The following is a 26,309-nucleotide window of genomic DNA, read 5'->3' as shown; positions in this document are numbered from 1 at the left end:
CGACGGATTAAGTCTCCAATTTTATTTAATTAGGTCAAATTAATGGAAATCTCAAAGAAATAATTAGATTATTCCAATTAACTTCACGAATCAAAACGCAAAACCGCGAATCGGTCTAAATGACTTTGATTGACCCCGCGAATTAAAATTAAATTAATTCAACTTAATTCGCGAACCAAAGCGCAAAACCGAGAATCAATTTAATTGACCTTGATTGACTCCGCAGATTCATCCACCAACTTCTTTTAATTGGATCAATTTAAATAAAATCTCAAGGAAATAATTAAATTAATTCAATTTAATTCGCGAATCAAAGCGCAAAACCGGGAATCAATTTAATTGACCTTGATTGACTCCGCAGATTCATCCACCAACTTCTTTTAATTGGATCAAATTAAATAAAATCTCAAGGAAATAATTAAATTAATTCAATTAAATACGCGAATCAAAGCGCAAAACCGGGAATCAATTTAATTGACTTTGATTGATCTCGGAATTAAATAAATTCGACGGATTAAGTCTCCAATTTTATTTAATTAGGTCAAATTAATGGAAATCTCAAAGAAATAATTAGATTATTCCAATTAACTTCACGAATCAAAACGCAAAACCGCGAATCGGTTTAAATGACCTTGATTGACGCCGCGAATTAATCCACCAATATTATTCAATTGGGCGAAATTAATTAAAATATCAAAGGAATAATTACAATAATTTAATTAAATCCGTGAAGCAAAGCGCTAAATCGAGAATCAATTCAATTGACTTTGATTGACCCCGCGAATTAAAATTAAATTAATTCAACTTAATTCGCGAACCAAAGCGCAAAACCGAGAATCAATTTAATTGACCTTGATTGACTCCGCAGATTCATCCACCAATTTTTTTAATTGGATCAAATTAAATAAAATCTCAAAGAAATAATTAAATTAATTCAATTTAATTCGCGAATCAAAGCGCAAAACCGGGAATCAATTTAATTGACTTTGATTGATCCCGGAATTAAATAAATTCGACGGATTAAGTCTCCAATTTTATTTAATTAGGTCAAATTAATGGAAATCTCAAAGACATAATTAGATTATTCCAATTAACTTCACGAATCAAAACGCAAAACCGCGAATCGGTTTAAATGATCTTGATTGACGCCGCGAATTAATCCACCAATATTATTCAATTGGGCGAAATTAATTAAAATATCAAAGGAATAATTACAATAATTTAATTAAATCCGTGAAGCAAAGCGCTAAATCGAGAATCAATTCAATTGACTTTGATTGACCCCGCGAATTAAGATTAAATTAATTCAACTTAATTCGCGAACCAAAGCGCAAAACCGAGAATCAATTTAATTGACCTTGATCGACTCCGCAGATTCATCCACCAATTTCCTTTAATTAATGGTTCAAATTAAATAAAATCTCAAGGAAATAATTAAATTAATTCAATTTAATTCGCGAATCAAAGCGCAAAACCGGGAATCAATTTAATTGACTTTGATCCCGGAATTAAATAAATTCGACGGATTAAGTCTCCAATTTTATTTAATTAGGTCAAATTAATGGAAATCTCAAAGAAATAATTAGATTATTCCAATTAACTTCACGAATCAAAACGCAAAACCGCGAATCGGTCTAAATGATCTTGATTGACGCCGCGAATTAATCCACCAATATTCAATTGGGCGAAATTAATTAAAATATCAAAGGAATAATTACAATAATTCAACTTAATTCGCGAACCAAAGCGCAAAACCGAGAATCAATTTAATTGACCTTGATTGACTCCGCAGATTCATCCACCAATTTTTTTAATTGGATCAAATTAAATAAAATCTCAAAGAAATAATTAAATTAATTCAATTTAATTCGCGAATCAAAGCGCAAAACCGGGAATCAATTTAATTGACTTTGATTGATCCCGGAATTAAATAAATTCGACGGATTAAGTCTCCAATTTTATTTAATTAGGCCAAATTAATGGAAATCTCAAAGAAATAATTAGATTATTCCAATTAACTTCACGAATCAAAACGCAAAACCGCGAATCGGTTTAAATGACCTTAATTGACGCCGCGAATTAATCCACCAATATTATTCAATTGGGCGAAATTAATTAAAATATCAAAGAAATAATTACAATAATTTAATTAAATCCGCGAATCAAAGCGCTAAACCGGGAATCAATTTAATTGACCTTGATTGACTCCGCTAAATAACTCAATTTTATTTCGTTGGCTTAACTAGATTAATTGACCTTGATTGGCACAGCGAATTAAATTATTCCGCGAGTCAAGGCGCTAAACGAATCAATTTCATCGACCTTAATTGAACCCGAGAATTAATCCAATCCAATTAATTATACCAATTAATTATACCAACTTAATTAAAATATCAAAAAAATTAATTTAATTAAGCGAATGAAATATAATAATTTTCCGGAAATGGATATCGATTTTGTGGTTGCCCCCCCCGGTGCTACGTTTTCTACATCACTATAGAGAAGCGGATCTCAGCATCTTTTCTCAACAACTATCGTGCGAGTCTTAAAGCCTCAGGGAAAGGATTATTAACCCTTTCTTTGCTAAGTAGTGTTGAACCCCTCTACTTTTAACATAATTTTCCAAAAATGGTCATCGACTTTTCATGGCCCCAGACCCTCGCAGCTGGTTGGTATTTCCTATCACTGAGACACCCCGTATGGATAAGAGGATCTCATATTTTTTCCTCAACAAGTATTATGCAAGTCCTGAAGCCTAAACGGTTCGTCAGCAAAGTACGTCTTTGAATCGCATTACCATCCTAACATTTGAATATAATGAACGAAATTTCCATTGTATTAGAATACTACACAATTATTGTAAGACATTTCGACTTCCTTGTTATCTACTATTATGTGTAAATTACTTATTAACCTATAAAATGTGGTTTAAGAATGACTCGCAGAGAAAAATGGAGAGCAGATATAATTCGGGAACAGTCCTTGCTCACCCGCCTCCCGGCGAAGAGGTGGTCATCACCGGTAAGTGAAGAGCTACGATTGCCTAGGCTAACGTTCCCGCAGGGATTTCCGGATGCTTTCCGGAGTCGCGCAACGTGCACGAGCTCGCCGAGAATCTCTACAATAAACTCGATATGGTAACCGAGGATGCTCGACGCGGGACGAACCCCAAACGTCTTGGAAAAATTCCCACCATTAACAAATTTGATGCCGGCTACTTCGGTTCGGACGCATCCGAAAACTGGAAGCGGCTGACTGTAATTTTTTAGGGGTGTGTCACGAGGAGGCCGAGCAAATGGATCCGAAACTGAGGATGATGCTCGAGAAGACGTTCGAGGCCATCGTCGACTCGGGCTACGCCGCTCGCGAGTTGGCGAACGCGAGGGTGGGGGTTTTCGTGCCGAACGCCGAGTCGGACGCCGAGGATGGGGCGCTTTTGATGCCCACGAGGCGGCCGAACTTTGCCATGAGCGGGTAAACGCGGAGAAAATTGTCGAAAGCGGTAACGGCGGGGCTTTCAGGTGCTGCAGTTCGATTCTCGCCCAACGCGTCAGTCATTATTTTCGATTTGTCGGGCCCTCGTATGCTTTGGACTCGGCTTGCTGTAGCACGCTGCATGCGTTGGAGCACGCGTATCGTGCCCTGAGGGAGGACAAGTGCGAGCATGCCATTGTTGCGGGTGGGCAACTGTGCCTAAATGACGTAACGACTCTTAATTTTAAGAGGTAGGGATTGGCCATGGTAAGGAGTGACTTAACGCCAGTTGCAGGATGGAAGTACTCAGCCCGGATGGTGCGTGCAAAGTTTTCGACGAAAGAGCTAACGGGTACGTACGCTCCGAGACCATTGCGGCGATCCACTTGCAGAAAACCCGAAATGCGCGGCGAGTTTATGCGCAGGTCTGTCCAGTCCCAGGGGGACAAATGTGTAACGGTCGCCCGTTTTAGGTGCTTCACGTTAAATCAAATTTCGACGGTTACAAGGAGACGGGAATCAGCGCTCCTTCGATGGAAGGGCAAATGGAGCTCTACGGGGATGTCTATGGAGATTGTATGATTAGTCCTTCTTCCGTTGACTTTCTGGAGGCACACGGCACGGGAACGCGGGTTGGAGACGTGCTGGAGGCTTTAGGTGTAGATGCAACGTTCTGCAAGGGGCGCAAGGAACCGTTGCCGGTTGGGTCTGTTAAGTCACTCGTTGGCCACGCGGAATCGGCTAGCTTCTTCTCTTCGCTTGTTAAAGTTCTCATCTCAATGGAAAACGAACAGATTTTGCCCAACATTCATTTCGCAACTCCGAGAAGAGGCATTGAAGGGCTGGAGAACGGGAGGATGGTAGTTCCAGTTGAGGTGATACCATGGCCTGACAACGGTTCCGGACTGGTGGCAATGAATAATATCGGCTTCGGAGGCACAAACGCGCATATAGTTCTTAGGCGATTCAACAAGCGTAAATCAGAGGGGGATAGCTTACCTCGCCTTGTGTGCGTGAGCGGTCGTACGAAGCAGACCGTTCGAGACGTTCTCCACGACATTGGGAGTCGTAAGCTTGACGCCGAGTTTTGCGGATTAGTCCAGCGCGCGCTTAGGTGAGTGCTTTAATCAGGAGGGCGGTTGTGCACGTCATTTTAGGGATGACCATCCCCACCGAGGGTTCATTATTCACTCGAAACTGGGCGAAGTCGAGCGCGCGACCGGGGTGCGCCGGAGACGCGCGTACTGCTTACTGTTTTCGGATGCATCCGATGAGGTCGTGGAGATCGGGCGGAAATTATGCGAAATTAAGTTATTTGCGAACGGCGTTAAGAGGTGAACGACCCGACGGTGGGGGTTTGGTAATCCGCTTTGCATTTCAGAACAGACACGTCGCTGGAAACGCTCGTTACAGGAGGTAACGCAAAAGACCTGGCGCCTGTAAGCGTAGCGGTTCAGCACTCGTTTGTTGATATGCTGAAAGCAGTCAATCTTCCAGTCAGTTTTTCAAATGGACACAAAATCAGTCTTCCCCAAGATCTCATAGTAATATCTCTGGGTTCAAAAGGAATGGCACAAAATGGGTTTTCCCAAGTAAACATCTCAGTCGATGACCCAGTTGTCTGCCTCTTGAAGTTATTGGGAGGGTAAGTACAGTACAGGGTGGCCAACTAAGAATGCGAGGTACTGTATCTGAGAATCTATCCATCGTAGAGGCTTGCGGTAAAAAAATTTATTACTATAACGGCCACGAGACCTGGAAAATATTTTTAAGTTTCTGAAATGACCGCTAGGGGGCGTAACTGCAATTTGGAATCTAAAAAAGTGATGTTTCTGTGAATTTCGCTATATTAATAAGAAAAAGTATTTTCCCGAGAAATTTTGGTGTAGTCGATTTTTGGTAAAAAAGGAAGGTTATACACTGCCTTTTTTTGAGCACCGAAAAAAAAATTGTCTCAGATCGACCCGGAAAAAAATTTTCTTATAGAATGTGGCCTGTAGAATCCATAATTTCAAACAGTTCCAAGATTGGGCTACTAGTTCAAAAGTTACAGCCCTTTGAATTTTTTTTCGAAATTGGTTTCTAGTCTATAACTTTTGATTGAGAAGTCTGATCGAAAAAGTACGAATTGTTTTGGATTCTACGCACCCAAATTAATAAGACAATTCAACTCATGTATAAAAAATCGCATAAGCCGCAGTGCAATTGTCACTTTGACAGCGGCAAAAGTTACCTGCAACTTTTCCAGCGACAAATGCACTAGTGGTTTTTTCACTTATTCATTTTCGGACCAATTATCGCATTATCCTTTCCCATATGACTAGTTTGACGTCTGTCAATAATTGATTAGTTTGGTGAATTTCTTGTTCGTTAAATTGTCCTGCCGAATTACACTCGAGGTTTGTATTTAAACCGAATAAATTTGGGTTGTGCCAATTCAAATCTGTTTCCTTTTAGCAATTGAACTCGAAAAACTGTCAACCTAAAAATGCTCCACCTGCGGTGTCGCATTTTTATTAGTTGACAGTTTTTCTCGTCTAATTACTAGGTAACAGATTTTCATTACCTAAACAACCCAAATTTACTCGGTAAAATACAAACCTCTTGTGCAATTATAAGTGAAAAAGTGTTTTCCCGAGAAATTTTGGTGTAGTCGATTTTTGGTAAAAAAGGAAGGTTATACACTGCCTTTTTTTGAGCCCCGAAAAAAAATTGTCTCAGATCGACCCGGAAAAAAAAATTTCTTATAGAATGTGGCCTGTAGAATCCATAATTTCAAACAGTTCCAAGATTGGGCTACTAGTTCAAAAGTTACAGCCCTTTGAATTTTTTTTCGAAATTGGTTTCTAGTCTTATCACTTTTGATTAAGAAGTCTGATCGAAAAAGTACGAATTGATTTGGATTCTACGCACCCAAATTAATAAGAAAAAGTGTTTTCCCGAGAAATTTTGGTGTTGTAGATTTTTGGTAAAAAAGGAAGGTTATACACTGCCTTTTTTTGAGCCCCGAAAAAAAAATTGTCTCGGATCGACCCGGAAAAAAAATTTCTTATAGAATGTGGCCTGGAGAATCCATAATTTCAAACAGTTCCAAGATTGGGCTACTAGTTCAAAAGTTACAGCCCTTTGAATTTTTTTTCGAAATTTGGGCTACTAGTTCAAAAGTTACAGCCCTTTGAATTTTCTTTTGAAATTGGTTTCTAGTCTATAACTTTTGATTGAGAAGGCTAATCGACAAAGGACGTATTGTTTTGGATTCTACACCCCAAAATTAATAAGAAAAAGAGTTTTCCCGAGAAATTATGGTGCAGTCGATTTTTGGTAAAAAAGGAAGGTTATACACTGCCCTTTTTTGAGCCCCGAAGAAAAAATTGTCTCAGATTGACCCGAAAAAAAAATTTTCTTATAGAATGTGGCCTGTAGAATCCATAATTTCAAACAGTTCCAAGATTGGGCTACTAGTTCAAAAGTTACAGCCCTTTGAATTTTCTTTCGAAATTGGTTTCTAGTCTATAACTTTTGATTGAGAAGTCTGATCGAAAAAGTACGAATTGTTTTGGATTCTACGCACCAAAATTAATAAGAAAAAGTGTTTTCCCGAGAAATTTTGGTGTAGTCGATTTTTGGTAAAAAAGGAAGGTTTACACTGCCTTTTTTTGAGCCCCGAAAAAAAATTGTCTCAGATCGACCCGGAAAAAAATTTCTTATAGAATGTGGCCTGTAGAATCCATAATTTCAAACAGTTCCAAGATTGGGCTACTAGTTCAAAAGTTACAGCCCTTTGAATTTTTTTTCGAAATTGGTTTCTAGTCTATAACTTTTGATTGAGAAGTCTGATCGAAAAAGTACGAATTGATTTGGATTCTACGCACCAAAATTAATAAGAAAAAGTGTTTTCCCGAGAAATTTTGGTGTAGTCGATTTTTGGTAAAAAAGAAAGGTTATACACTGCCTTTTTTTGAGCCCCGAAAAAAAAATTGTCTGATCGAAAAAGTACGAATTGATTTGGATTCTACGCACCCAAATGAGTAAAAAAAAAAAATTTTGAGGGTATACAATTTTCTTTGGCCTACATTTTAAGTTAGGAACAAGATATCGAGATGCGGTTTTATTATAATATTTGTAGCCGAAGAATAACTTTTCAATTAACCCGAATTTGTTAAAATCGGCTCAGTCGTTTCGAAGATACAGGGTGTTCTTTAGGGCAAACTTTGAATACACCCCCCCCCCCCCCCCATCATTTTTAGAGATACGGGAAAAATTGTCAAACAAAAAAGGTTCACATTATCGTCGTCTTCAAAGACCGGACATTTTTTGGTTAGGTTAATATTGCGGAATTCACAGAAAAATCACTTTTTTAGATTCCAGATTGAAGTTACGCCCCCTAGCGGCCATTTCAGAAACTTAAAAATATTTTCCAGCTTTTTCTCGTGGCCGTTTTAGTAAAAACTTTTTTTACCGTAAGCCTCTACGATAGACAGGTTCCCAGATACAGTACCTCGCATTCTTATTTGGCCACCCTGTACATCTCGACTAAACGACTATGCAATGTTTCTTAGTGCTTACCTGATGGGGTATTCTGTCCGTCCTGATCGTCTGTACCCACCCGTCACTTGGCCAGTCAGTAGAGGCACGCCGATGATTTCGCACTTAATCAAATGGAATCACGATACTGATTGGTTCACACTTTTGCAAAACCGGCGGGCGACCGGGCACGAAGTGACCATCGTCGTCAAAGATAAGGCGTGGTCTCGTTTATCCGACCACGTCATTGATGGTATGTGAAACTGAGAAGCTTTCATGTTCTAGTCTTATACCTAGGCTTGCTTGTGAACCCAGCAGCGGGTTACCTCTACACGATATGGGAGCAATTCTCCAAAATGGCGAACGTTCCATTTGCGAGCACTTGCGTCTTCTTTGAGAACGTTAAATTTCTCAATGATGCCCTCATGTTCCCTGCACCAAGCGAATTCCACCTCACAATTTCAAAAATAACCCACAAATTTGAGGTAACCACCACGTGAGGTCAATGCGTGCAATTATTCTCCCAATTTCAGCTACATGACTCGAGGGGTCTTCGTGTTACGGGAAGCATCCGCACGGTGACCAACGGGCCGGAAATATTTCTCCGCCATTTCGATGTAGAGAAAGAGCATTTGTCTTCCGACGACATTTATAAAGAGCTGCGTGTACGTGGCTATAACTACTCGTAAGTATTGCGCACAAAACCTTGTCCGCAGATAGCTCTTAACTTTTCAAGTCCATAACCGTAATTTCTGGTCATTTAAACACGGCAGAAATGTATTCGATCACTGCCGTGATAAAAAAAAACCGGCCACAGTGTCAGCGACAAATACCACGCATGCAAGCGCTCGATCAAAACAGGATAAAAAGTCTGTCAATGATCCAAAAACCAGTATTACACTGCAATCTCCAATCCAACAATAATAATAAATGAAAGGTGTCACCGGGGGGGGGGGGGGGGGGGGGGGTACGTTCTCAACAGTACAGAGCAAAGGGCTTCAAAATTCTTACTCCACAACTCTGAGGGGTGTAGTACCGCGATAGTACCATAGATATTTTTGCTGAGTAACTTTGAACCCCCTCCTCTTTCTAAATAATTTCCGGTCATAGCCTTGTTCATGGCTGGGGGGGATTCCATCCCCCCAGACCCCCCCGGTAGTACGTTCTCGACTGTACAGAGCAAAGGGCTTCAAAATTCTTCCTCCACAACTGTCATGTAAGTTTTGAAGCCTAAACGGTTTATCAAGGGAGTCTGGGGGGGTGTAGTACCGCGATAGTACCATAGATATTTTTGCTGAAAAATTTTGAACCTCTTTCAAATAATTTACGGCCATAGCCTTCTTCATGGCTGGGGGGTGTTCTATACCCCTCCAGTAAACGACATTTCCATTGCGGTTTCAAAAATACCTCCATAATTGTACCCCCCCCCCCCCCTGTACCGTGACACTTCCATTGCGATTTGCGAGCCCTTTTTGCTGAGTAATTTTGAACTCCTGACACTTTAAACATAATTTTGAGGAAATGGTCATCGACTTTTTCGTTACTGGAGGGGGGGGGGCAATTCTCCCCCAGTGATAGTTCCCTGCAGTATGGAGGAGAAGACCGCACAGCCCTTCCTCAACAACTGTAATGCGAATCCTGATGCCCAAACGGTTTGTAAAAGAAGGTGTTATCGGGTGGTCTGGGAGGTATTCCAGGTATTTCAGTACCGCGACAGTTCCATTGCTATTTCCGAACTCATTTTACCGAGTAGTTTTGATCCCCAGACACTTTTAACATCGACTTTTTCGTTGCTGGGTGTATTCCATGCCCCCCCCTCTCCCTACCGCCCGATTATACGTTCTCTTCAGTATAGACAAGAAGCCCTCATAATTCTCCCGCAGAAACTGTCATGGAAGTCCTGAAACCTAAACGGTTTGTGAAAGATTCTCTACAGAACGGAGAAGAGGGCCTCATACACTTTCCTCAACAACTATCGAGTGTCGAAGCCTAAACGGTTTGTGAATCTCTTATAATATAAACGCGCACCTGCGACAAAGGTTTGTTTACAAATTAAAAAATTTTAGCGATAAGCAACTCTTATCTACGAAAGGAAAAAACCATGAGATAAACTTATCACAAATTATGCAAAAATAAAAACAACACATAAATTCCTAACAATGAAATAAACAAAACAAGCAAATACCAAACAAAAATAAGACATCCTCCATATAACATAAACTTTACACACCAGTATACATGACATTGTCAACATCAAAATTGCGCAATTACAGTGGGTCTTTTTGTGAACTGGAAAAGTCAAGTCTCTCAGGCGAGGTTACTCAAATCAAATGGCAATCAAACTGGGTAACCCTAATTGATGGATTACTGCAAGTGAGACTTCTTCACGAAGACACCCGAGAGCTTCGCCTACCAGCTGTAATCGATTACCTCACAATAAACCCGCCAAAGTTTGATAATCGTCCTCCAGGCGCAAACCACCTGGTTCGCCTATCTCGCACAGCTGGCGTTGTTAGGTAAATGAACTCCACCACAACCACAAGTTACCGATATCGTTTCAGTTCCGAATCTGTCGAGATCCGTGGAGTTTCCACCGTGTCGCTTCCACGGCGAAACGCCCCGGACCCGGTCACGGAGATCTACACGTTTGTGCCTCTCCAAACGGAGCTTCCGACGGACGTGGCGGTGCGGGTTTTTGTTCAAATATTCCTGGAGAACGCCCGCACATTCGGTGTGAAGGTCGTCGAGGTTGGCGAAGGAAACCTGGCGCCCGCCTTCGAGCGGGCGCTCGACGACCACTTGTTCGTCACGAGCTCAATTTCTCAATCTGGAAACCTTGCGAGTCATAGCCGCTGCGGAATTGTCGTGTTAGACGAAGCGTCGACTAATCCCGTCATTCTACGCGATGCTTTGGATGCGCTCAGGAACGATGGCGTGGTCGTCACCAGGGAGAAGGCGAGTTTCCGCACGCGAAGTCTACCAGGAGTCGCCATCGTGTCGGTGATTAAAACTGGATCGGACACGCTGGTATTGTTGAAGAAACACGACCATCGGCCCACCCCAAAGGTTATCGGAGTAAATAATAAGTTGGAGTGGCTCACCGAAGTCCAGGAGGTGGTGAAAAACGGCGAAGAGGCGCTACTCCTAGCCCAAAACGAACCACTGAGCGGGATCTTGGGTTTGATCAACTGCTTAAGACGCGAGCCCGGTGGTGCTCAACTGAGGTGCGTCTTCATCATGGACCAAGGGACGCAATTGCGCTCTGGCTTCGATGACCAACTACAGTTAGGGCTCTCAATTAACGTACTCAAGAATGGCGTTTGGGGCACGTACCGTCATCTACTGTTCGAACAGGGAGGAACAGTAGTTCGGCAGCACATACTGGGCGAGCTCTCGAAAGACCGAACCTCTTTTCAATGGGTCGAGGGGCCGTTAACCGCCCAAGATCCCGTTGAGCCCGGTACAGTAGCGGTCCAGGTAAGTACTACTCAAAATCGTCCAGATTCACAGGACACGAGCCTTAGGTACACTGCGCGGCGGTTAACTTTACCCCCCGGGGCTCCTCAACAAGGGACAGGCTTTCTGATTTGGGTAACGAGTTTTCCGGAAGAGATCCGAAGTAAGTGACGCGAGCGCATCAACATTGATAGCGGCGATTTTAGAGGGCGGAGAGTAATGGGAATAGTGCCAAACGGTGCACTGTCTACTTTGGTATCAGCCGATTCTCTCTTACTATGGGAGTTACCAGACGCGTGGAGTTTTGAAGAGGGCGCGTCGGTGCCACTGGCCTACGCTATGGCTTTATACGGAGTTGTCCACGTGAGTATGAATTTCGCCTCACCGTTTACAGTTCAAAGGTTGGTCGGCGTTCAAAGTTCAAAGGTTGGTCGCCATATTTAATTTTTAAGGTCAATGACTCCAGTTTTGTGGTGCCATTTTTTAGCTCATCAAAGGTCAATGTGTCAATAACTCCTTTTTGTTTGAACTGAGCAAGGTTCGCCTTTGTATATCTATTTTCACCCTTAGCTAGCCAAGGCATCGCGCGGGGAGCGTATCTTAATCCATTCGGGTGCGAGTCAAATCGGACATGCCGCGATCCACCTGGCTCGCCATTACAAGTGCGACATCTTCACTACAGCTGACAGCAAGAGGGAGCGGCAACTAATCAAGGCAACCTTTCCGGAAATTCCAGGTATTAGCTCGACCCCTCGAAATTGCGCCTCAGGTTTGTTGCAGACAGCCACATCGGCGGCTCGCGAGACGGTTCATTTGAAACCGTGGTTTTAAGGCACACATTGGGGAGGGGGGTGGATATCATCATCGACGCGTTTCCCGATCACAACACTTCACCACGTTGCCTCACGCGCAAAGGGCGCCTCATTAAACTCGGGAAACGAGACTTTCCCGACGGTGGTGGACTCTTCCCCTGCCAAGGTCAAACGTTTGGCGCGTTTTCGAACTTTAACGGAATGAAGGCGGTGTTGCACACTCTCGTCAGTAACGCCTTAGTCAAGGGGATGATTAAACCCTACAGTCCACCAGATGAGAACCAAGCTGTGATTAAAATGGGAGAGAAACCAATAGCAGGGTTTCCGAGGTATGCACCTCCAATCGCCCTCCCGGTTGTTAACTCGCCTTGTAGGTTTTGGTGCGACTCTCAGATGACGTACGTCATCGTTGGAGGTTTAGGGGGTTTCGGTCTCGAGCTGGTCGACTGGTTGGCTTTGAAGGGAGGTCGCAAGTTCGTGCTGGTCTCGCGAACGGGCGCGGTGAAGGGATACGCGGCATTTCGCATCAAGCTGTGGAGGAGCTACGGGGCAGTCGTCCGCGTGGCAACGGATAAAGCAACCTGCCGAGAGGGCTGTGAGAGTCTGCTACGGAACGCGGCGACTCTCGGACCCATCGCCGGTATATTCAATTTGGCGTCCATAGTAACTGACCATTGCTTTGAAGACCAAACAGAGGGGCGTTTCCTGACGGCCTTCTCCGTGAAGGCTCGCATTACTCACAATCTGGACGTACTCAGTCGGGAATTGTGTCCCAGTTTACGGTAAGTATCGCTTTGTGGGCTTTCCCTTCATCGTTACTTTGCAGACACTTCGTGGTGTTCTCCTCGCTAGTATGCGGTAGAGGGAACATGGGTCAAGCTCCCTACGGAATGGCCAACTCGATCGCAGAACGGATCTGTGAGGCCAGAAAGAGGGACGGGTTGCCAGGTTTGGCCATACAGTGGGGGCCAATCGGCGAGGTACTCACAATATTAATCGAAATCGCCGTTTATGAAACATTTTAGGTAGGAACAGAGGTCGGAAAACAGGATAGAGGCGAGCAGGTTTTGGGGGCTTTACAACAGGGCGTCACGTCTTGTCTCAGTTGCCTGGACCAATTTTTAGTGCAGTCAGCGCCCATTGTTTCCAGCACGATCATCTCCACAAAGTGCAAGGGAATGGTTGAGCCTGTAAATATAGTCACCGCGATCAGAGATATCCTAGGTTGAGCACTCTTGTCATGCACACTTCAAGGAAATTTGCTCTTTTAGGTATAACCAGCTTGAAAACAATTAACGAACACGCAAATATGGCGGAATTGGGAATGGATTCAATTAGCCTTGTTCAAGTTAAGCAAGTATTGGAGAGAGAGATGGAACTATATTTAACAGCTCAAGAGGTTCGCGAATTCACTTTTGCTCAACTAAAAAGTTTGGTACCCGAAAATGGCACGCCAATTCAAAATTTGTGCTCCGAAGGTGAAAAATAAAGAGAGCAATGATTCGGCACGTTGAGTTAATTGTGTCAACATAGATACAACGACAAGAAAGGAGAGGAGGGTGACGGTCTAGAGGAGTAGTAGACGGCAATCAAACTCACCAAACTCTTCCAGAGCCAGGTCTCTCAGCTCCATCTGTTATGCAATCCTACTGAAATAGCTTAGAGCCCTAACAATAATTTTAGGCAGACGACCAGCGTAACTGTTATTGTTGGCCCACAGACCCCCCGGTGGCATACTCTGCATCAAAAGAATCTTTCTTTTCCCGAGTATATTCCATACCCCCCAGTGCCATATCCCGCAAATCCGCCTGTTCTGCGATCCTGCTGAAATACACAAACGCACTTCATTCATCCAGGAGACGCATCCCACCCCGATTTCTTACAATGAGAATCAAAATCCACCCAACCCAGAACATGTAATCTTAAAAAATTCCCCATCCAGAAAAGTACAAAAGTACAGCGAACCTACCCCAAAAATAAAATAGGTAATAAAGAGCTCTGATCTTCGAGCAGGTAATTGTATCTGAAAAAGAAAAGCAAGACCGTCGGACGTCCCCAGCCAACCAACCCGAAAATAAAAAGGGCTCGCTAATCTGGGCAAACTCCTTTGCAAGCCATGTGTCCCTGAACCGACCGTCCATATCTTGCAGTTAGAACATCCACGGGGAAACTTTTTGAAAGATAACAAATGGTCCAACATAATTTGGCGCTAACTTAGCCGAGAATTGTTCCGTTGCATCTGGCTGAGGGAAATTCCTTCGAAAGACCTTGTCACCCACATCTTAAGTAACAGAACGGCGTCTTAGGGTGGAATTCATAGATATTACTTAAGTTAGACTTACACTTTGCTAATTGCATAAATATGCATACTTAGTTTAGTTTAAGTGGAACTTATATTTACTGCTAGTATTCCTACTTAACTGTCCGTATTTGGTGCATTACTATAGCACTAATGTCATGCGTCACTTTAGCAAATATTTCTTTGAATACCAAAATGTTGCTAAGTACCCGTTAAGTATGAGTAAATTGTAACTTAAGTAATATCTATGAATCCATAGATCATATTGACGTTTAGTCCAAAAGTTCGGAATAAACCGACGGTACCACGATGCAGTTCCTATCAAACCTCGGACCTCAGAAACCTTAGTTGGTGTAGATAGATTAAGAATGGCGGAGGTCTTCACCTGATCGACTTGGAGTCCCTATTCATTGACGACGTACCCCAGGTATTTTAGGTCATTCCGACAAAATTGGCACTTCTCCCTATTCAGGATTAGAGTAAGAGCTGTCAACGGTCTAGAATCGTCGGCTAGAGGGATCTGCCAGTAAGTCGACCTTACGTTCAAACAAGTTAGAAATCCGGCATATCGTCGAGGATCTAAAGTGTTCGAAATGAACAGCAAAGGATAGGCGTCGCGCCTAGCAACTTTATTGAGCTGACGAAAGTCGACACAGAATCTTCATGGTCCATCCTTTCTTTTGGTCATTACAATCGGGCTACTCCAAGGACCAGTCGAGGGTTCGACATATTTGACACAATTCCCATGAAGAAATCCACCCCCCTAGTATTAAAGAATGGCCCAAGGTTGGGACAACTAACAAATCGATTATCTTAAACGTCTCCTTCAGTTTAATCTGAACTCGCAGAACCTCCACACGCGCACACGACTGACCAATTGCAACAGTAATATTTGAGAATTCGGACTTTAATAATGACAACCCTGCAATTCTTAAAAATTTCCAGCATGGGTAAAACCCTGTCACGCCACCTGAATCGAGTAACTCAATTTTTTTAACTAGATCGGAAGCGAGAACAGTCACGAAGTGTAACATCAAGATTACCACACTTAAAGCAGTGGTTTGCCGCAGACTCGAGACATCGGGCAATTCCAGCAATTAACCCCATTAGGGTTAGACCCAGTCCTCGAATTCAACGCACTCGCACAGGAACTGCGACGAGATGGCGCTTGATAATTATCGAACCGATATTTGATCAACTGTAATCTACCTCGGTACGATATCCAGTTGAATGTTAGCAGATACGTCCTCATATCGAAAGAATGTATTCATACAAGAGAAATGTTCTATAAACGGATCGTTGGGACCTAGGACCCTAGCAGGTAAAAAATGTTTACACAATAATGATGATAGCCCGGTTCAATTATGACACCTAGTAAATCTAATGCAGATCGAAAAGTAAAAATACAATCCCCTAAACGTTTTAGAAACGCTGGTTTAAGATGACCGTAAATTGCAAGAAAGGTGTGCGGATCCTCGCGCAATTGACAGTGATCCATGACGAAATGTGAGCCTTAAAGATAGATAGGGTGAATAAGTACAGAAATTACCTAGAATCTTCTGACTAGAACGAAAACGTTTAGATCCAAGCGTAATTGAAGTAAAATTTGTGCCTCGTAACGAAAGGTCGGGAATAAACATCAACAACACTGCGAGTGGCGCACCATGTACTGTGAACAGGGCTTTAGTTTTTCAATTAACTTTCCGGTACAATTCTAATATTTGCATACAAAGAACAATTTGCATTTTAGGTATGTCATTGCGCGGATGTTTTTTCTGGCGATATGTAATTTGCATACTATTCGGATTTCAAAAGTTACTTGGAATGGAATACAACACGGAAATTGACCTCGCTCATCCTCCTCTCGGCGAAGAGATTGTCATTACCGGTAAGTGTCTCGGTGCGATCACCCCGCCTGACCTTTAACCACCAAAAGGGATGGCGGGATGCTTTCCGGAATCGAGTAACGTGTACGAGTTTGCCGCTAATCTCTACAACAAGGTCGATATGGTTACCGCCGATGAACGACGCGGACGGCGAACGTGTGCGGACGTCCCCGAACGTCTTGGAAAAATTCCCATCATTAACCAATTTGACGCCGGCTACTTCGGTTTGGCCACACCAATAACGGGGAAGGAGCCTCTGAACGTAATTTTATAGGGGTGTGCCACGAAGAGGCCGATCAGATGGACCCGAAGCTTCGAATAATGTTTGAGAAAACCTACGAGGCGATCGCCGACTCCGGGTACGACGTTCGAGAGTTAGCCCACAAGAGGGTGGCGGTTTTGGTGGCCAACTCCGACTCGGATACTGAGGATAGGGCGCTCTTGTTCCCTTGGAGGCGGCCGAACTTTGCCGTGACAGGGTAAACGCGGGTAAATTGATCGAATGATCGCGGAGTTTTTTTTAGGTGCTGTCGTTCAATGTTTGCGCAACGAATCAGTTATCGTTTTCAGTTTGCGGGGCCCTCGTACAGTCTCGACACAGGGTGCAGTAGCGCGTTGCACGCTTTGGAACACGCGTATCGCGCCATGAGGGAGCAGAGGTGCGACCATGCGATTGTCGTCGGCGGACAGTTGTGCTTAAACGACATCACGACCCTTAGCTTCGTCAGGTAGGGAGGCACCGAGATTGTCACTGGCTCACCAGCGTTTTAGGCTCAAGATGGTCGGTGCGCGGGGTACCTGCAGGGTTTTCGATGAGAAAGCCGACGGATACGTGCGTTCGGAGGCGCTTGCGGCCATTCACGTGCAAAAGGCCAGAGATGCGCGACGAATTTACGCACAAGTTAGTCCATTCGCAGTGGCGACCTTTCCATTAAACCGCCCCTTCCAGGTGGTCCACGTCAAAACCAATTGCGACGGATATAAGGAGCAAGGACTCATCGCGCCTTCAACAGAAATGCAACGGGAACTGTTTGAAGATCTCTACAGTGATTGTAAGATTAATCCAGCTTCCATCGATTTTGTGGAGGCCCACGGTACGGGAACTCAGATTGGAGATGAACTGGAATCGTTAGCCGTCGAGGCAGTGTTTTGCAAGAACCAAAAGAAACCGCTGCTGATTGGTTCGGTTAAGTCAGCTGCTGGTCACACGGAACCGGCCAGTTTTTTAACCTCGCTTGTCAAAGTCCTTTTGGCAATGGAACGCGATCAGATTTCCCCAAATATTCACTTGGAAACTGCGAGGATTTGCATCGAAGCCCTGGCTAGAGGGAGGTTTAAAGTTCCTATTGAGGTGACGTCTTGGCCGGAAAACGGCACGGGACTGGTCGCGATTAATAGCTTCGGATTCGGAGGCTCAAACGCGCATATTCTCCTTAAACGGTTCGAAAAACGCAAGTCAGAGGGGGATAGTCTACCTCGCATAGTGTGCGTGAGCGGTCGCACGGAGCAGGCCGTTGGAGAGGTTCTCCACGATATTAGGAGTCGTAAGCTTGACGCTGAGTTTTGCGGATTAGTCCAGCGCGCGCTTAAGTGAGTGCTCTAATCTGGAGGGCGGTTGTGTAAGTGGTTTTAGGGACGCCCATCACCACCGGGGGTTTATTATTCACTCGCAACTGGGCGAAATCCAAAGCGCCATGGGTGTGCGCCAAAGACGCGAGTACTGCCTGATCTTTTCGGATGCGCCCGCTGAAATCGTGGAGATTGGGAAGAAGTTATACGAACTGAAAGCCTTTGGGGACGCCATACGAAGGTGAAACGACACGCTGGAGGGCGTTTCAAAAATATCGTCGTGTTTCAGGGTGGATGCATCGCTGGAAGAGCTTGTCGCAGGAGGGCGCGTGCCAGGTCCCAAATTGGCGCGTGTAAGCTTAACGATTCAGCTGTCATTCGTAGATTTGCTGAAGGAGGTTCATCTTCCGATCAAGGGACGTGCTGTTGCCTACGCAAACGGGGAGCTCACTTTAGAACAGGCCGTTTCAAATAGAAGCGGAGAAGCCCGTCTTAAAAATCCCCAAGACCTTATCGTGATCTCTTTCGGATCAACAGCAATGACTTTTGCTTCCCAAGTGAATATTTCCGTTGACCGCCCAGTTGTCGCCCTCTTGGAGTTATTGGGAGAGTATGTACGATACATGTCGCTTAAATAAGGACGCTGATGTTCTTAGTGCTTACCTGATGGGGTATACTGTACATCCCGACCGTCTGTACCCTCCTATGAGTTGGCCAGTCGGCAAAGGCACGCCGATGATTTCGCCCTTAATCAAATGGAATCACGACACCGATTGGTATACAGTTTTACAAACCCCGCGACCGTCCGAGCACAAAGTGAGCGTTCAGATTAAAGATACGGTCTGGTCTTGTTTGCCCGGCTACAAAATTGATGGTAAGTGGCATGAAAAGGGCGCTCATTTCCTAATCTCCTGTCCAGGGTTGCCTTCGTTCCCGATGACCGGCTACCTCTACATAATATGGGAGAGGTTCACGAAAATGAGGAACATTCCACTCGAGAACTCGTGCGTCTCCTTTCAAAATGTCAAGTTTCGTAATGCTGCCCATATTTCCAAAACCTTTGGTGACGTCTACGTCCAAATTTCGAAAATAACTCACAAATTTGAGGTGATAAAAATTTAAGGCCCAACGCGCTCATTCACACTCACCGTTACAGCTTTACGACTCGGGTACGCTTAGCGTTACGGGAAGCATCTCCACGGTGGAGAACTGGCGTGGAGGGGTTCCAGGTGATTTTCAATTGGGAAACGTAGACGATCGCTTGTATACACAGGACATTTATAAAAAGCTACGTTTACGTGGCTATAATTACTCGTAAGTATATTAGCAGTATATGAAACACAGGTTCTAGAAGATATAGTATAGAACTAGCAGCCTTGGCTGAAATCCCGCCCACTCAAAAATAAAGGCACAAATATTCGGTCACCTTTTCGCAAAGACTACCATGAGAGTGGTAGGGGTAATAGATGAGACTTTCTTTGCCGAAGGTGCTCTCTCAGCTGGGGGGTATTCCATACCCCCCATACCCCCCGGTCAGAAGTTCGTCCCTAAAAATGTTTAGTGTTAGCACTCACACGCTCATTTTCGAAACCAGACCATGATCCCATGCAAAACGGAATATTCCTCCAGGACTGTCCTTGACCAAAAAGTATCATGAGAGTGTGGAGGCTGAGCGATATTTTGGGAGAACGTAGTACCGGGGGGTCTGGGGGGTATGGAATACCCCCCAGTATACAACTATTCGATCACCTTTTCGCAAATACTACCATGAGAGTGCTAGGGGTAATAGATGAGCCTTTCTTTGCCGAAGGTGCTCTCTCAGCTGGGGGGTATTCCATACCCCCCATACCCCCCGGTCAGAAGTTCGTCCCTAAAAATGTTTAGTGTTAGCACTCACACGCGATCATTTTCGAAACCAGACCATGATCCCATGCAAAACGGAATATTCCTCCAGGACTGTCCTTGACCAAAAAGTATCATGAGAGTGTGGAAGGCTGAGCGATATTTTGGGAGAACGTAGTACCGGGGGGTCTGGGGGGTATGGAATACCCCCCAGTATACAACTATTCGATCACCTTTTCGCAAATACTACCATGAGAGTGCTAGGGGTAATAGATGAGCCTTTCTTTGCCGAAGGTGCTCTCTCAGCTGGGGGGTATTCCATACCCCCCATACCCCCCGGTCAGAAGTTCGTCCCTAAAAATGTTTAGTGTTAGCACTCACACGCTCATTTTCGAAACCAGACCATGATCCCATGCAAAACGGAATATTCCTCCAGGACTGTCCTTTACCAAAAAGTATCATGAGAGTGTGGAAGTCTGAGCGATATTTTGGGAGAACGTAGTACCGGGGGCTAAACGTTTTTAGGGCTCTCCCGAAATGTTGCAACACTTTATTTTTGTTTAACCCCTCAGGAGAATATGTGAAGAGATGTTTCAACTCGTAGAAAATATGTATTCGGACTACCAGGAGCGCATAATTCATGAGAAGGTCATTTTTTATGCTCACGAAACATTTTATATTGGCGTATACTTTCGCATTAGGAGAGTGTAGCGTGCTATGGAGTGAATCTGATCCAAATTCTCTCTGACCACCAGGAAAACATACTGTATAAGGAGGTTATATCATTCTATGCTCACGACAATCGTTCAAACACTTTATTTTCGCTATTTGTGTATGGAGAATATGTTGTGCGAAGCGGTGTTTCTGTTCGTAACTCACTGAATGAATGTTGCAAATTTTCTCAGACCACCAGGAGAATATCATCAATGAGGAAGTAGTTTTTTGAGCTCAAAAGAAATGCTCCATCGTCTTGTTTTCATTTAAACTTTTGTACCAGGAAAATATTAGTGACCGACACAGAGCATCGCTTACGAAAATATGAAAATGTTCTGTGTCTAATAGGGGAACATAATCTATAAAGAGGTCTTCATCTAAACTCCAGAGAAGCGTTCTAACGCTTAATGTTCGTTGCAACTTCAATATCAGGAGAATATGTTATGCGAGGGGTCAATTCTTAATTCACTGACCGATTAGCACGGAAGGAGACCTCCTCATTGATCATGCTCTCTTTGTTTTCGTAATAGATACTCCGTAAGTTAGAAACAGAAACACCACTTCTCACAACATATTCTCCTAATATAAGGTTTAGATGAAAATAAGGTATGGTATTAGAATGGTTTTCTAGTGCTTTCCAGAGTTCATGTTTTCCTGATGAAATTCTGCAACATTTTCCTAACTGACAGTGAGCGATTAGGAGCAGAAACACCTTCTCTCGCGACATTTTCCTGGTACAACCGTTTAAACAAAAAAAGTGCGTTGCCACTTTCTAGATTATGATTTCCTGGTGACCAGAAAAAGTTTCAAACATTTTCCTAATGAGTCAGTGCTGATCTATTAACAAAATGTTTGAAACTTTTTCTGGTCACCAGGATATCATAATCTAGTAGGACGTATTTTTCTAAGCTGAAGAGAACATTTTTAGCACATTATTACTGTTGTACCAGGAGAATATCGTGGGAGGTGTTTCTGCTCCTAATTCACACAGTAACTACTGCAAATTATCTCTGGGTAGCAAGAAAACATGAACTACGAGAAGGTTTTTTCACACATAATTCATATTTTTCAAGAGAAATACTCCAACATTTTGTATTCCTCCAATTTTGTATAAGGAGAATATAAATTAAAGTTATGTATCGAGAGAATGTTCATCCCTAAAAACGTTCAGTGTTAGCATTCACACGATAATTTTCGAAACAAGACCATGATCCTCTTAAATGGAATATTCATCAGGACTATCCGTTACCTAGTGCGAAAATCTGAGCGATGTTGCGAGAGAACGTAGTATCGAGTGGTCTGAGAGGTATGGAATACCCCCCAGCAAACAGAGGGGAAATTAATGAACCCCCAGTATACAAAGATCCGGTCACCTTTCGCAAAGATTGCCATGACAGTGCTAGGAGTAAAAAATGGAAAACTATCGAGGCCTCCGACCCCCACCGAGTATCTAAGCGATATCAACAAATCGAGTTCCAGTGTTTCTCTAACCCCTTCTATCACCTGCGAACCCAGTTGAACGAAGGAATAGGGATCTGAAGACACAGTTACCGTGTTACGGAAAAACAATCATCGGCACTGTGCGCGACAGTTTCCGGCAATCCATGAAAACAATATTGTATTCTGCAATTCATTTTATATCGTGCTCCACGTCCCATTTTTAATAAGAATAACAGATGCCACAACTATTTGTTTCACTTTATCTATCCTTGAGCCATTTCTATACAGGGTGTCTCAGAGCCAGTTACCCATTCGACTTAATCTGGCCCATACTGTATGTCCATTGAGAGACTAGTCGTTTTCAGTGGGGCGTTCTGTGGATTGGTAGAGTCTGACATCTTCGGCGGTGTAACCAAACTGAAATGGGGGTCCAACTGGGTGACCTTTGTCGACGGATTGTTGCAAGCGAAGCTTCTTCACGAAGACACGCGAGAGCTTCACTTGCCAACCGTAATCGACGATCTGACAGTCGACGCATCGAAGTTATCGGATTATCCGGCAGGTGCAGACCACGCGCTGGTTCACTGTCGCACTGCCGGTATTATCGGGTAAGTAAATTTCGGGTCCGCTTTAAAATGAGGGCTCTCCTAACAGCTCTCAGTGCGTCGACCTGCGTGGACTTTCCACAATGGCGGTTCCAAGGCGAAAGTGCCCCAAACCGGTTATCGAGACCTACACGTTCGTGCCTTTACAAGTTGAGCTACCGACGGAGGTGACCGTGCGCGTTTTTGTGCAAATATACCTCGAAAGCTCCCACACGCTTCATGTGAAAGTTGTTGAGGTCGGCGAGGGAGACCTGGCGCCCTTCTTCGAGCAGGCGCTCGACCATCACTCGCTCGTGACGAGCACGATTGCCAAATCGAGCAACCTGGAGAACCATAACCAGTGCGGCATTATTGTGGTGAGCGAAGCATCGACGAATCCCACCATACTTCGCAGCGCTTTGGATTCGCTTAGGCCCGGTGGCGTTGTCATCACCAGGGAGAAGCCGAGTTTCCGCACGTCTACTCTACCAGGTGTTACCATCGTATCAGTGGCGAAAACCGGATCGGAAACGCTAGTCTTGCTGAAAAGAACCGAACATATTTCTACGTCAAAACTTATCACAGTGACCAACAAACTGGACTGGCTCGCCGACGTTCAGGAGACCGTGAAAGATGGCGAAGAAGCGCTGCTCTTGGTTTACAGTGAACCGCTCTGCGGGATTTTGGGTTTGATCAAGTGTTTAAGGTGCGAACCCGGCGGTGCTCACCTGAGGTGCATTTTCATCATGGACCACGGGGTGCGATTTAACCTCGGTGATAAGTTCTTCGCCGAACAACTACAGCTCGGGCTCGCGATTAACGTGCTCAAGAACGGCGTTTGGGGCACGTATCGTCACCTTTTGCTCGAACAAGGAGGAAAGGTTGAGCGACAGCACATTTTCGGCGAGTTCTCCACTCCAGAAAACCGGTCCTCTTTCAAATGGGTCGAGGGGCCGTTAACCATCCACGATCAAGTTGAGCCTAATATGGTAATGGTCCAGGTAAGTACTGCCGAGAACCTTCGACGTTTTCAGGTAAAAAGTCTTAGGTACACTGCGCGGCGATTGACTTTGATACTCGCGGGACCCCCGCCTCCAGGGACAGGTTTCCTCAAAGCAACGCGTTGGGTTTCGAGTTTTCCGGGATAGTGCACGAAAGTGTTGATAATCGAGGTCGAAGAGTGATGGGGATGGCAGCCAACGGTGCACTTTCAACCTTGGTACTGGCAGACCGTCGGCTACTATGGGAGATCCCACAGGAATGGAGTTTTGAAGAAGCCGCTTCTGTGCCATTCACCTACGGAACCGCTTTATACGGAATTGTTCACGTAAGTTTAGCACAGTAACAGGCGGTGTCTCCATTTGAGCCCTAGTTAGCAAAAGTGACTTGTGGAGAAAGTATCCTAATCCATCCAGGTGAGAGCGAAATTGGTCACGCCGTCCTCCACGTGGCTCGCTATTACAAATGTGACATTTATACCACGGCAGACAGCTGGAGACAAAGACAATTAATCAGGGGGACCTTTCCGGAAATACCAGGTATTAACCCACAGCTCGAAGTTGTACCATATAGCCTTATTGTAGACAACCACATCGGTGGCTCAGGTGATGGCTCGTTTGAAGAAATAGTTTTAAAACACACGCAAGGAAGAGGGGTCGATATTGTGCTCAACTCGTGGTCAACCAATCGGGAAGCTTCCCTACGTTGCTTATCACGCAAAGGGCGTTTTATTGAAATCGGTAAATGCGAATCCGGGATTGAGATGTCATTCCTATCACATGGTCGGACAATTAGCACGCTGCCTGACCTATTCTCCGCCCGTTGTCCTAGCTTGGACGTGGTGAACGGTCTTCTTAAGGATGCCTTGGTTAAGGGACTAGTAATACCCTCTCGTGTAAAAACTTGCGCACCGGACGACCTGTACCGAAACGTGGCGACCGGAAAGCTAATCGTACAAATACGTCCAGCACCATTGCAAGCGTTTCCAAGGTACGAACACTCCACGATCTTTCAGGCACTAGCTCATCTCGTAGGTTTTGGTGCGATTCTCAGATGACGTACGTCGTCATTGGAGGTTTGGGAGGGGTCGGCCTAGAGTTAGTCGACTGGCTGGTTTTGAGAGGGGGTCAGAAGTTCGTCCTGGTTTCGCGTAGTGGAATCGTGAAGGGATACGCATCGCTTCGTGTGAAGCTGTGGAGAAGTTACGGGGTAGTCGTCCGCGTTTTGACCGACGACACGACCTGTCGAGAGGGCTGTTCGTCTCTCCTACGGAACGCGGCGACTCTCGGCCCCATCGCCGGAATATTCAACTTGGCGTCCGTAGTCACGGACCATTGCTTTGAAGACCAAACAGAGGAGGGATTCATAACGGCCTTCACTCCGAAAGCTTACATAACTCGTAACCTGGATCTTGTCAGTCGTGAATTGTGCCCCAGCTTACGGTAAAGTAGCTCTCGATAGATTTTCCATTCACAATCACCTCGTAGACACTTTGTGGTGTTTTCCACGATAGCGTGTGGAAGAGGCAACATCGGTCAGGAAGCGTACGGAATGGCTAACTCCATAGCTGAACGAATCTGTGAATCTAGAAGAAAGGATGGGTTACCAGGGTTGGCCATACAGTGGGGGCCAATCATCGAAGTACCCACGAGCTTAACTAACATTCTTCTTTAAAAGCCCTTTTAGGTGGGAACAGAGGTCGGAAACCAAAGTAGAGCCGAACTTCTCTTGGGAGTCGGACAGCAAAGCATGTCATCCTGCCTGAGTCGCCTGGATACATTCCTACTGCAGCCCGAGCCGGTTGTCGCGAGCACAGTCATTTCCAAAAAGCGCAAGGGCACGGAGGCGCCGACAACATTGGCCACAGCAATAAAACGGGCCCTAGGTTGGCTATTCCTGTGGTAATCATCTTCGACGAATTTCATTTTCTAGGTATAACGAGTCTAAAAACTGTCAGCGAAAATGCAACCTTATCAGAGCTAGGAATGGACTCGCTTAGCTTTGTGGAGGTCAAGCAAATACTGGAAAAGGAATTGGATCTGTTCTTAACAGCGCGTGAAGTCCGCGAATTCACTTTTCACAAACTAAAGGAATTGGTACCAGAAGCTAATCTACATCTTCCGAAGTGAAAGAGGAGCAATTTATGTAAATTTCAGGGAGTACTTCATGAATAAAGAGATAATGATACTTTTCGGTACCACATTTCATTCTTTCAGGACCCCCCCCCCCCAATTCATTCAAGTTTGTACCCCAGACCGACGGAGAACCAAGGCCTCAAACTGTTCTAGCCACCACCGTGCCAGTAACGCGCACTCTTCTTGGAGCAGATTTCATCAGAGACCAGAAACCCAATGGAGATTTAGCAACGAACCAGAACTATACACCTTCGCTCCTGAACCCGCCGCAATTTTCTTCGCAGATAGTTCCAAGATTGGGGTACTAGTTGAAAAGTTACAGCCCTTTGAATTTTTTTTCGAAATTGGTTTCTAGTCTATAACTTTGGATTGAGAAGTCTGATCGAAAAAGTACGAATTGATTTGGATTCTACGTACCCAAGTTAATAAGAAAAAGTGTTTTCCCGAGAAATTTTGGTGTAGTCGATTTTTGGTAAAAAAAGGAAGGTTGTACACTGCCTTTTTTTGAGCCCCGAAAAAAAAATTGTCTCAGATCGACCCGGAAAAACAATTTTCTTATAGAATGTGGCCTGTAG

The 26,309-nt window shown here is 44.4% G+C and overlaps 2 protein-coding genes across 3 annotated transcripts; both read left to right on the top strand.

Annotated features, from left to right (window-relative positions):
* Positions 1 to 2,921: 2,921 nt before the first annotated feature.
* LOC116181967 (fatty acid synthase-like) lies at positions 2,922 to 14,275 on the top strand. Its single transcript, XM_031502419.1, has 23 exons — positions 2,922 to 3,021; positions 3,064 to 3,222; positions 3,270 to 3,474; positions 3,522 to 3,725; positions 3,770 to 3,899; positions 3,948 to 4,588; positions 4,632 to 4,808; positions 4,856 to 5,119; positions 8,034 to 8,251; positions 8,296 to 8,483; positions 8,532 to 8,683; positions 10,272 to 10,514; positions 10,560 to 11,475; positions 11,523 to 11,617; positions 11,661 to 11,817; positions 12,025 to 12,190; positions 12,235 to 12,595; positions 12,641 to 12,906; positions 12,952 to 13,048; positions 13,093 to 13,246; positions 13,292 to 13,490; positions 13,538 to 13,744; positions 13,800 to 14,275. Exons 1-23 carry the CDS (start codon positions 2,922 to 2,924, stop codon positions 13,835 to 13,837), a joined length of 5,337 nt encoding a protein of 1,778 aa, XP_031358279.1. The 3' UTR covers positions 13,838 to 14,275.
* Positions 14,276 to 14,394: 119 nt separating this feature from the next.
* On the top strand, positions 14,395 to 25,769 carry LOC116181966 (fatty acid synthase-like). 2 transcript variants are annotated; one of them, XM_031502417.1, is made up of 22 exons: positions 14,395 to 15,515; positions 15,567 to 15,886; positions 16,316 to 16,453; positions 16,502 to 16,675; positions 16,726 to 16,930; positions 16,976 to 17,179; positions 17,223 to 17,352; positions 17,401 to 18,041; positions 18,085 to 18,261; positions 18,310 to 18,630; positions 18,677 to 18,894; positions 18,940 to 19,127; positions 19,177 to 19,334; positions 22,382 to 22,624; positions 22,671 to 23,601; positions 23,649 to 23,927; positions 23,973 to 24,138; positions 24,184 to 24,589; positions 24,634 to 25,041; positions 25,087 to 25,240; positions 25,286 to 25,484; positions 25,532 to 25,769. In XM_031502417.1, the coding sequence occupies exons 2-22, from the start codon at positions 15,796 to 15,798 to the stop codon at positions 25,726 to 25,728; spliced, it is 5,628 nt and encodes a 1,875-aa protein (XP_031358277.1). In that variant the 5' UTR covers positions 14,395 to 15,515; positions 15,567 to 15,795; the 3' UTR covers positions 25,729 to 25,769. The 2 variants fall into 2 exon arrangements, with proteins under 2 accessions (XP_031358277.1, XP_031358278.1); XM_031502418.1 differs by lacking the exon at positions 14,395 to 15,515 and adding an exon at positions 15,992 to 16,093 and having other exon boundaries at positions 15,787 to 15,886; positions 16,148 to 16,453; positions 17,223 to 18,041.
* The last annotated feature ends 540 nt before the right edge of the window (positions 25,770 to 26,309 follow it).

This window comes from Photinus pyralis, unplaced genomic scaffold (assembly GCF_008802855.1).
Source record: "Photinus pyralis isolate 1611_PpyrPB1 unplaced genomic scaffold, Ppyr1.3 Ppyr1.4_unclustered_Scaffold3103, whole genome shotgun sequence".
Taxonomy (NCBI): domain Eukaryota; kingdom Metazoa; phylum Arthropoda; class Insecta; order Coleoptera; family Lampyridae; genus Photinus; species Photinus pyralis.
The sequence above is the reverse complement of the archived record's forward strand: the minus strand, read 5'-3'. Positions and strand labels throughout refer to the sequence as shown.

Bases quoted from the DNA above. Each gene is read 5' to 3' on its own strand.
- LOC116181967 (XM_031502419.1), top strand. From the start codon at position 2,922: ATGTGGTTTAAGAATGACTCGCAGAGAAAAATGGAGAGCAGATATAAT. The intron at 5,120-8,033 runs GTAAGTACAGTA...AATGTTTCTTAG, and splicing joins CTCTTGAAGTTATTGGGAGG to TGCTTACCTGATGGGGTATT. The intron at 8,252-8,295 runs GTATGTGAAACT...TCTTATACCTAG, and splicing joins ATCCGACCACGTCATTGATG to GCTTGCTTGTGAACCCAGCA.
- LOC116181966 (XM_031502417.1), top strand. From the start codon at position 15,796: ATGTTAGCAGATACGTCCTCATATCGAAAGAATGTATTCATACAAGAG. The intron at 16,931-16,975 runs GTAAACGCGGGT...AGTTTTTTTTAG, and splicing joins CCGAACTTTGCCGTGACAGG to GTGCTGTCGTTCAATGTTTG. The intron at 18,895-18,939 runs GTAAGTGGCATG...TCTCCTGTCCAG, and splicing joins GCCCGGCTACAAAATTGATG to GGTTGCCTTCGTTCCCGATG.